At 37.6% G+C, this 10343-nt stretch overlaps 2 protein-coding genes across 4 annotated transcripts; one reads left to right on the top strand and one right to left on the bottom strand.

Annotated features, from left to right (window-relative positions):
- The first annotated feature begins 227 nt into the window (after nucleotides 1–227).
- On the top strand, nucleotides 228–7613 carry ABCC10 (multidrug resistance-associated protein 14). Of its 3 annotated transcripts, XM_090318327.1 has the most exons (13): nucleotides 343–601; nucleotides 694–749; nucleotides 1097–3162; nucleotides 3353–3673; nucleotides 3759–3845; nucleotides 4271–4858; nucleotides 4937–5101; nucleotides 5367–5661; nucleotides 5749–5963; nucleotides 6040–6345; nucleotides 6428–6491; nucleotides 6587–6826; nucleotides 7079–7613. In XM_090318327.1, the coding sequence occupies exons 3-13, from the start codon at nucleotides 1117–1119 to the stop codon at nucleotides 7189–7191; spliced, it is 4440 nt and encodes a 1479-aa protein (XP_090174453.1). In that variant the 5' UTR covers nucleotides 343–601; nucleotides 694–749; nucleotides 1097–1116; the 3' UTR covers nucleotides 7192–7613. The 3 variants fall into 3 exon arrangements, with proteins under 3 accessions (XP_038880173.1, XP_090174453.1, XP_090174457.1); XM_039024245.2 differs by having other exon boundaries at nucleotides 228–749; XM_090318331.1 differs by lacking the exons at nucleotides 343–601; nucleotides 694–749; nucleotides 1097–3162; ... (1 more) ...; nucleotides 3759–3845; nucleotides 4271–4858 and having other exon boundaries at nucleotides 4922–5101; nucleotides 6587–6830; nucleotides 7083–7524.
- A 10-nt stretch (nucleotides 7614–7623) lies between these two features.
- Nucleotides 7624–10141, bottom strand: LOC120071904 (tRNA dimethylallyltransferase). Its single transcript, XM_039024359.2, has 2 exons — nucleotides 9532–10141; nucleotides 7624–7945 (listed from the first exon to the last, which is right to left on the bottom strand). The coding sequence occupies exons 1-2, from the start codon at nucleotides 9921–9923 to the stop codon at nucleotides 7840–7842; spliced, it is 498 nt and encodes a 165-aa protein (XP_038880287.1). The 5' UTR covers nucleotides 9924–10141; the 3' UTR covers nucleotides 7624–7839.
- Between the last annotated feature and the right edge of the window lie 202 nt (nucleotides 10142–10343).

Genomic DNA, 10343 nt, shown 5'->3' with positions numbered 1-10343 from the left:
AATCGAATATCTGACCTCTACCAAACCCAAACATATACCAATTATCCATATCTACTTTTTTTTTAGCCTTTAATTTCAAACTGGACTTGAATTTCAAATATTTGTAAAATAGAGATAACAAAATAAAAAGCAAAGTTATTAGATCAATGGCTAAAGTCATAATTTAACCTCTATATCTTTCAACCAAGAAAAAAAACAAAAATAGGCTTGCGGAAGAGAAGAAGATCACAACAATTGCAGAAGATGATAAAAAACGTCGCGACAAAATGAATTGGAATGGACGTGAGCCATGACGCCTTTGAAACTCCATTCATATTTATCGTCTTCTTCCTCCCTTCACTCACATACATGATTTCTCTTAACGTAACACATACCAAACAATTTCATACCCCTAAACCCATTAGTGTTTATTACTGAAACAAAATAACCCACAAAACAGAGGACTCTTCACTTACATGATTTCTCCCCATTTGGGTCTACCAAAAAGCTCCAACTTTTGTGTTGAGAATTTGATGTCCTTCTGGTTCTGCTTCTTGGGTTTCTTCTTCCTTCATTTTTTTTGGGTTGTCAACAGAGTCTGTGATCTCCTTCCAAAACCCACGTGAATTTCAGCCTTTGATTTCATAAAGTTTCATTTTTTTACATCTTTATCTAAAGGGGTCTTCTCATTTAGGTTCTTTTGTGTTGTGTTAGATAAGGGTTGTTTGGAAGCACGATGCGAAGGGTCTAAATTGTGATATATCATCGAGGTTTGTTCTTCCCTTCTCTGTTTTTCATAAAGAAAAGCATTTAAGAATGTATGATCCTATGGTATAAAATAATATATAGCATTTAAGAACGTATGTTAGTATGAAAAAAAAAATGTCAGTTCATGGCGTGTCGATGTAGGAAACTAGAAAGTTTTCTGTGAAAAAAGAGCTGAAGCCTGAATGAACTTTTCATCTTCATTCGCTTTCTGCTTTTTCTACTTGTGTGTTTAACAAGTAGACCAAAATAATTGACATATGACTGAATAAAAGGTTACTTTTGGTTTTGGAGTTTTAATGGATATTATGCATCAATGTCCTCTTATTAACTAATTTCATTTGACATTCAGAGACAAGAAAGAGGAGGGGAATGGAGGCCATATGGGGTGTGTTCTGTGGAGGTTATGACTGTTCCAATGGTAGTGGGAAGCCTTGTGGTTTTGACTATGACTTTCTTTCTCATTCCTCTCCATGTTCAAGTCAAGCTCTGATAATCTGTTTTGATTTTCTACTGTTCATCTTGCTTGTATCTAATATTGTGGGGAAGTCAATGAAAAGAGTTCACATGTCGAATCGAATTCGTAACGGTTCAGGTTTGTTGATTTTGTCTGCTATCTTCAATGGCTGTGTTGGATTGGTGTACCTTGGCTTAGGTATTTGGACTCTGGTGGAGAAGTTGAGGAAAGATCACACTGCTTTACCTTTGCAGCTGTGGTTATCAGCTTCCTTCCATGGTTTGACATGGTTGTTGGTAACGTCTATTGTCAGTTTATGGTGTAAACAGCTTCCAAGAGCCTTGTTGCGCCTATTGTCCATTGCGGCATTCGTGTTTTCTGGGGTTGTTTGTGTTCTTTCACTTTCTGATGCCGTTTGGAGTAAAATAGTATCAGTAAAGATGGTTTTAGATGTTCTATCTGTTCTGGGATCAGTTCTGTTAGTGCTTTGCTCTTTTGGTTGTTTTAGCTGCCAAGTGAGTGAGGAGAGTATCAATGAGAATGGAGTTTACACCCCATTAATTGGTGAGGCCAATGAAAGTGGTAAGCTTGATCCTGTTACTCCATTAGCCAAAGCTGGATTGCTGAGTAAAATTTCGTTTTGGTGGATGAATCCTTTAATGAAAACGGGGAAGAAGAAGATTCTCAACAATGAAGATATACCGATGATGCGTGAGGAAGATCGAGCAGAAAGTTGTTACTTACAGTTCATAAAACAAATGAATGAGCAGAAAAGAAAAGACCAAAGTTCTGAACCATCAGTCCTCAAAGTCATCCTTTCATGCCATTGGAGGGATATATTATTGTCAGGAATTTTCGCTTTGTTGAAAATACTCTCTCTCTCTTCTGGCCCTCTGCTTCTTAATGCCTTCATTTTGGTTGCTCAGGGACACCAAAGTTTCAAATATGAAGGTCTTGTGCTTGCCATTTCAGTTTTCCTTTCAAAAAGCATTGAATCCATATCACAAAGGCAATGGTACTTCAGAACTAGGCTTGTTGGTCTTAAAGTCAGGTCTTTTCTCTCAGCAGCCATTTATAAGAAGCAATTGCGATTGTCCAATGAAGCTAAGTTGATGCACTCAAGTGGTGAAATCATGAACTACGTTACCGTAGACGCGTATAGGATTGGTGAATTCTCATTCTGGTTCCACCAGACTTGGACCACGAGCGTTCAGCTATGTATTGCACTTTTGATCCTCTACAAAGCAGTAGGAATAGCAACCATAGCTTCCTTCTTAGTGATAATTCTATGTGTAGCTGGGAATACTCCAATTGCCAAGCTACAACATAAGTTTCAGAGTAAATTGATGGCAGCACAAGATGAGAGACTGAAAACGTTTACAGAGGCTCTTGTTAACATGAAAGTTTTGAAGTTATATGCTTGGGAAACCCATTTCAAGAATGTAATTGAGAAGTTAAGAAAGGAGGAGCACAAGTGGTTGTCATCCGTGCAATTTCGAAAGGGATACAATATCATTCTCTTTTGGTCATCTCCTGTTATTGTCTCCGTTGCAACCTTTGGGGCATGTAGTTTTTTGAACATTCCGCTACATGCCAATAATGTCTTCACTTTCGTATCTGCATTGCGTCTTGTTCAAGAACCAGTCAGATCTATGGGCGATGTCCTTGCGGTGATCATTCAAGCAAGGGTCTCATTTACGCGTATTGTTAACTTTCTGGAGGCACCCGAGCTGCAAAGTTCAAGTGTTCCTAGAAAGTGTGTGAAGGTGAATAATAACTGCTCCATTCGGATCAGTTCAGCATCTTTCTCGTGGGAAGAGAATTCGACAAGGCCTACTCTTCGTAATATAAATCTAGAGGTCAAGCCAGGTTCAAAGGTTGCAATATGTGGAGAAGTTGGCTCAGGAAAATCTACTCTTCTAGCAGCCGTTCTTGGTGAAATTCCAAATGTTGAGGGAAATGTAAGTTATGTCACCATACTTCACTCATCTGTCTCATTACTACATAATAGAAGCTAAATTCATCATGATGTAAACTGATCCTATACTTTATTCTTTCTATCTCTATCTTTTCCCATGTAGATTTACTTGGTTACTCTTACATAATAATTAGATCAATATGTCTAAAATGGCCTCTATATTGATTTCACAGATTCAAGTTTATGGAAGGATAGCTTATGTCTCTCAAACAGCGTGGATCCAAACAGGGTCCATACGAGATAACATTTTATTTGGCTCTGAAATGGACGGTGGGAGATATCGAGAAACACTCGAGAAGTGTTCATTGGTGAAGGACCTTGAGTTACTTCCTTATGGTGATCTCACTGAGATTGGGGAAAGAGGAGTGAATCTCAGTGGTGGACAAAAGCAGAGGATTCAACTTGCACGTGCGCTGTATCAAAATGCCGATATATATCTTTTAGACGATCCATTTAGTGCTGTTGATGCTCATACTGCCACAAGTTTGTTCAATGTAATTCTCAAGTTTTTAACACTCCCAAGTGTTTTTTTCTTTCTATTTACTCAGACTGTGCGAAAGCTAACTGGCACCATGGCAGGGATACGTTATGGAAGCGCTCTCGGGAAAAACGGTTCTTCTTGTGACTCATCAAGTTGATTTCCTGCCTGCTTTTGATTCTGTCCTGGTTAGTACAAACTACAAAGCACCTTTTGAAATATTAGCCTTTATTTTCCTGCTCATTCCACTTTGTATCCGTGAAGAATTCATGAAGCTGATAATCTTTGTTTGGAACAAACTTTTTCTAGGAGGACCAAGCCCCCATTTCACTGTTTCTGAAAACATGTTCCATGATCAGTTGTGTCTCTCCTGCTCGTGAGCATACCTAAGTAAAACAAGAAAAATAAAAAATTATCCCAACACGTTTTTACAAATTTTTATGTTCTAAAACAACACGAAAGTGTTCTAAAAATAGTTTCTGAATAACTCCCTATTTGTTAAATTTGTTCCCTCTTTAGTTAGGTGCTTTGCTTCTCATTATCTGTTTTGAAACAAGATTCAGCTCTTTGAATTCTCATTTGTACCATCCAAATTTGTGATTTCCAATGGCAGCTGATGTCCGATGGCGAAATTCTAGAAGCAGCCATTTACGACCAGCTGTTGGCAGATAGCAAAGAATTTCAGGACCTTGTCAATGCACACAAAGAGACTGCTGGTACTCAAAGGCTTGCAGATTTATCTGCGACCAAGAGTTTGAGAACATCCAGTAAAGAGATTAAGAAATCTTATACAGAGAAACTGTCTGTAGCTTCTGATGCTAATCAGATAATTAAGCAGGAAGAGCGAGAAGTTGGAGACTCAGGATTCAAGCCTTATATTCAGTATCTGAATCAGAACAAAGGGTTCTTCTTCTTCTCCTTAGATGTTTTCTTTCAATTAGCATTTGTGGCATGTGGAATAACTCAAAACTCTTGGATGGCTTCAAACGTCGACAATCCCAATGTCAGCAACTCGCGTTTGATCGTAGTTTACTTGTTGATTGGAGTTACTTCAACATTATTCTTGGCTTCAAGATCTCTTTTAACAGCTGTTTTAGGCCTGGAATCTTCAAAATCATTGTTTTCTCAGCTATTAACATCTCTTTTTCGCGCACCGATGTCCTTCTATGACTCCACACCTCTTGGAAGAATACTTAGTCGGGTAAACATCTCGAGCTCCAAAAGCTTTTTGAGATTGGAATGAAACAAAGTTTTCTTATATTTCTTTATCCTTTTATAGGTCTCAATGGATCTTAGTATTGTGGATCTTGATGTCCCATTTAGTTTAATATTTTCTGTGGCTGCAACCTCCAATGCCTATGCTGCTCTCGGAGTTTTAGCCGTAATTACATGGCAAGTTCTGTTCATCTCCATACCAACAATCATTTTGGCAGTCTGCTTGCAGGTAATACTGACCGACAGGATATGAGCATATGTTACTGTGGAGAAAGTTCTGTATTAGATATCAAATACGGACTGTGTGAGGCTCTTGAAAAGTAACTTAAGTCATCATATTTTGAGAAAGCAAAAAATTAAAAGTATTTTAATGAGATAACTTGGATGTTTAAGAATACTGTAGATGAAATTTAAACTTCAAATGTATCTGAACAATGATGAGGGTCGCTTTTCATCAAAAGTAACTGACAAGGAAAAGTCTTTGCTTTGTGCAGAGATACTATTTTGCTTCTGCTAAAGAACTCATGCGTCTTAATGGGACGACAAAGTCAATGGTAGCAAACCATTTGTCCGAATCCATAGCTGGTGCAATGACAATTCGAGCTTTTGAAGAGGAAGAGCGATTCTTTAAGAAAAATCTTCAATTTGTTGATAGAAATGCCAGTCCTTTCTTTCACAATTTTGCAGCGAATGAGTGGCTGATACAGCGGTTAGAAATGCTCAGCGCAGTAGTCCTTGCCTCCGCTGCATTTTGCATAGTATTGCTACCAACTGGAAGCTTCAGCCCTGGTGTGGATTTAACATTTTCATTACATAGACATCAAATCTGCACATTCTTAAATATCATGTTGTAAAACTTGTACGCTTTCATTGCAGGTTTCATTGGAATGGCACTCTCTTATGGCCTTTCTTTAAATGTGTCCCTGGTCTTCTCCATTCAGAATCAATGTAATATAGCCAACCACATAATTTCTGTAGAAAGATTAAACCAATACATGCATTTATCAAGTGAGGCTCCCGAAATCATCGAAGCTAATCGTCCCCCAACAAACTGGCCCTCCATCGGCAAAGTGGAGATAATCGACTTGAAGGTAAGTAATATATTAATCAAAAGCTGAAGCCTTTGGAGAGGATCAGAAAACTGACCATGATCGTCTTGTTTTACAGATTCGGTATAGACCCAATACACCCCTTGTTCTTCATGGTATTAGTTGCACATTTGAAGGAGGACATAAGATTGGTATTGTTGGTCGGACTGGCAGTGGGAAATCTACTCTTTTAAGTGCCATATTCCGCTTGGTTGAGCCAGCCGGAGGAAAGATTTTAGTTGACGGTATTGACATCTGCTCGATTGGACTTCATGACTTGCGTTCACATTTCGGAATTATACCTCAAGATCCAACCCTTTTTAAAGGGACTGTTAGATACAATTTGGATCCCTTAGTTCAGCATACTGATGATGAAATATGGGAGGTGATGCTTTGTTCTTTAGAGGTTCGTCCTGCTTAATATTTACTTCACCATAGTTCTGAAGTTTCTGTCTTTGATTATGCAGGTACTCGCAAAGTGTCAACTTAGAGAGGCTGTCGAAGAGAGAGAGGCGGGATTGGATTCCTTGGGTAATCATTTTCATAACCAAGATAATGTTGATGTTTTCTTTTTCTAGTTTCTCCTAGTTTCAGGTAGGCAGTGCCTGATATTTTGTAAATACCAGTTGTGGAAGATGGTTCAAACTGGAGCATGGGACAGCGACAACTTTTCTGTTTAGGTCGTGCGCTTTTGAGGAGAAGTCGAATATTGGTGCTTGACGAAGCAACTGCATCAATTGACAATGCCACCGATATGATTCTGCAGAAAACTATTCGATCTGAATTTGCAAACTGTACTGTGATTACAGTTGCTCACAGAGTACCAACTGTTATGGATTGCACAATGGTGCTTGCTATAAGTGATGGTAAGTTTTGATGATTATATTTACCCTTCATGGCCTGTGTAATTTTGGTTCTTGAGAAGACTTCAATATTCTTAAGCATTATGCTGTAAAATGTTAGTAAAAAACAAATTTAAAAACACAATTCAAACACATTTTCTCAGTATCATCATAGGATCCTTCCTTCATACATCTTCAACTTTTACAGTAGGGGAAGCAAAGTTAGAAATGAAACAATCCTAGTTTTCTTATGGAAGGCTTTGATACGATTTTCAGGGAGAATAGCGGAATATGACGAACCGGCCACATTGATCAAGAGAGAAGGCTCCCTATTTGGACAGTTAGTCAAAGAATACTGGTCTCACTCACCATCTGCAGAATTATTTTGAAACTAACAGTTTATTTGCCCAGCATATTCTTTTGCTTTCTGACAAGAAATTCAAGATATGGATTTTGAAGAAAGATAAAAGGGGGAGTGGATTTTGAAGTTAATTTGTGGTGCAGTCTGTTTCATTCACCACATCAGAGAAGCTGGTTCAAACTGTAATAACCACATTTTGTTGGGGAAAAAGTTTGTTCCAATGTAATCCATTTTCTTACCATTTAGTTTCGTGAGGGATTGAAGGACTTGTAAAGTATCTTCTCATTCTCCTTTCTCAAACTGCATTACTGATCATTTGTACCAGTAAATATTTTGGTGAGAAACGTATATGTTCCATCTACTTTATTCCCCTGTTGAACAAATCCGTACAGCAATGTCTGTCTAAGAATAACAATTCAAGCAGGAATGAGAAAACGAAACTTTGAGAAAGATATTCGACTTGAGAGTTCCAACAAATCTCACTTTTGAAATGAATGGTAGAAATTTAAGTTTGTAGTTTTTTGGGTTTATAATTTGTAGAAGGTAGAATGTAGTGAGCAAAAAGTGGATTTCATTTCTACCTATTGTGAAATGGAAAGAAAATAGATCTAGAAATTATGTTATATTTATTGAAGAAAGGAATGATTGCAATATAGTGAGTAATGATAAATTGTGTTCAAGGTCCTCCAAGTACAGCATTCTCAATATCTTCTCTGCTTAATGCATAGCTAAATCTCCTCTCCACATCTTTCTCAAGATTTCCAGGTCCACTCTTTAGATATCTGCAAAACAAACATGTGCATTGTGTAAATATCAAATTCAAAACCAGTGACTGAACTTTTCACCACAAAACAAATAATAGAAAGGATGTTTTCCGTTCCTGTTTTACTTCTCGTGTATATGCATGTGTATGTGAGTGGGGGTTGGGGGCAATGTGTTAGTCCAATTGTGTATTCACTAGAAAGGATAAATAAGGGAACTGACCAAGGGGCAAATCATTAGTAGTATAATTGTATGTAGTCTCTTTGTTATCGTTATGTTTTGTATTTTGGATGGAACAGTGGATCTATGTTTGGGAGAGATTACCAGCACTCTCGAGCGAAATTGCTGAGAGGCTATCTTGTTCTCTTATATTGTAATCATTGTGTTTGACAATCAAATCGTAAGTAAGAAAGCATTCATATGCAATGATAGATAACGAATTATCAGACTCAAAAGCCATAATTGAAATGAAACACACCAGCTAGCCTCTCTCCTACTCTCAAACCAAAAGGTTCAGGAAGTTTATTCCTTGTTTTAAACATTAAGATGCAATGCAAGACGTTTTCTAGCACCCAAGCGAATTTAAAACCCAACGAAGTGAGAAAAAAGACTACAGTATCAGCCAAGCTATAAAATTCTTCCTGCTCTATTCTGCAATCTAGTCACAAAAAACAAAATCATGAATTGTTGTTCGTCCTCAGCTTCCTTATTCAACATATTTTTTATTCTCTCCTAAGAATCTTCACTATGACGTTGGTTATCTGTTGGGAAAATTTATTGGCATGTGGGAAAAGAACTGAGTTACACTGTGCAACTAAATCTACTCCACAAGGATGAATTGAACTGGATCTAACAGTGGAACTAAATTAAAGTCCCCATTTGCAGGATGAGTAACCGTTCTATTGCATCGTCAACATGTTCACACTTAAATAGAGACCGTCGAGAACTGGAACAGATCTTGTTTCCATTTAAACGTTGTAAGCAGCCTTTACAATTTACACACTGCATACTCTCTTCCTCTATATGGAGTCTGGACAATTATAGTTCATCCTCGACAGCTCAAAAATTTACACGCTTAATCAATATCCTTCTTCAAACATTTACAAAACCACCTCCCTATCAATAGTCTATAACCAGTCCCGAGCATGAAAAATAGAGCACTGTCCATCATCTAAACTCAGTCTTGACCATAGTTTCAATAAACACAACTGCAAGGCATCATTATTCTTTTCTCCATGGAGATTTAATACATAAAACAAGCATATTTAAACAACCTAAAAGAAGCAGTTGACATATAAATGCTTGCTTGAATGAACAAAACCCGAGTCCAAATGCCATGCCTGAATTCAACTCCATTGATATCTTTCACAAGTTAAACAACCCAAAGAGCAATCATGAGAAAAGGAAATTCCAACAAAATTCTAAAATTAAAGTTCGTTTCACAGTAAGGAAGGAAGATGTGAAGCAACACAGAACAATTCATCCCCAATGCAACTCACGAAATAACCCTAATCAGAAAATGCAATTAAACGATAAACAACAGGTACCCAGATTGAGAAACACAAATTCTTATCATAAAATCACAAAAAAGGGCCCTATTACGAACCTTATATAGAGGTCGGTGACATCGAGTGAGAGCTGAGCATGCCATTCAGGCTTCTCGATTAGCCACACAGCTCGGTCCTCTTTACTCTGGTAAAATCCTAAGTTCTTTAACCAAGCCTCGACGCAAGGCAAACTGTGAGAGTACAAGGGTTTCTTCTTCTCGGGAAGCTTGTTCAGCCACTCGTCCTCTGGAGTAGAGAGCTCCTCTGCTTCGGACGACTTGGAAGAAACAATGGTGAAGGTTTTCCTGAAGGATTGAGAGATGGGGTTGCTTAATTGTGGGAGTTTAGTGGAAATGGGACGCCAAATCGATGAAATTTCGGAATGATTCGAAGTGGGAGATGGGAAAACATTGTTACAGAGAGACTGAAAAGCGAAAGTGATAGACATCATCCCCTATCAATCTCTATATCTACGTATATTTATCAAGTTCTCTAATTTATTAGCAACTTTCTATTGGAAATGGAAGCAGAGAGAGACCCTTTGGAGCTTGGACTCGGAAAAAAAAAAAACATGAAACTTGGAAATGAAAAGAAAATCCAAGTGGGAATTGGCGCAGGCAATGCCTGTTATCGCTAATCGCTATCTTGGAGGGTTATCAAATATCGATCGATAATATATAATTAAATTTATATTTATCCACTAGAATCCTTTAACAAATTAACTCCCAATTTTTCGGTCAAATTAGTGTAAATTAGTTTCAAACTCACAAGCGAAGGATATTAAATAATATGTAATTGAATTTACATGCCCTCTTTAGAAATGGTTATAAATAGAGAAAATAACAAAATATTTAAACTAGATAAAAACAAA

This window comes from Benincasa hispida, chromosome 1, assembly GCF_027475165.1.
Source record: "Benincasa hispida cultivar pf3 chromosome 1, pf3_genome.v1.1, whole genome shotgun sequence".
NCBI lineage: Eukaryota > Viridiplantae > Streptophyta > Magnoliopsida > Cucurbitales > Cucurbitaceae > Benincasa > Benincasa hispida.
Note: the sequence above shows the minus strand (reverse complement) of the source record. Positions and strands in the feature narration are given on the sequence as shown.

Bases quoted from the DNA above. Each gene is read 5' to 3' on its own strand.
- LOC120071904 (XM_039024359.2), bottom strand. From the start codon at position 9,923: ATGATGTCTATCACTTTCGCTTTTCAGTCTCTCTGTAACAATGTTTTC. The intron at 7,946-9,531 runs GTTCGTAATAGG...TTTGTTTTGCAG, and splicing joins GTCACCGACCTCTATATAAG to ATATCTAAAGAGTGGACCTG.
- ABCC10 (XM_039024245.2), top strand. From the start codon at position 1,117: ATGGAGGCCATATGGGGTGTGTTCTGTGGAGGTTATGACTGTTCCAAT. The intron at 3,846-4,270 runs GTTAGTACAAAC...TTCCAATGGCAG, and splicing joins CTGCTTTTGATTCTGTCCTG to CTGATGTCCGATGGCGAAAT. The intron at 5,964-6,039 runs GTAAGTAATATA...CTTGTTTTACAG, and splicing joins TGGAGATAATCGACTTGAAG to ATTCGGTATAGACCCAATAC.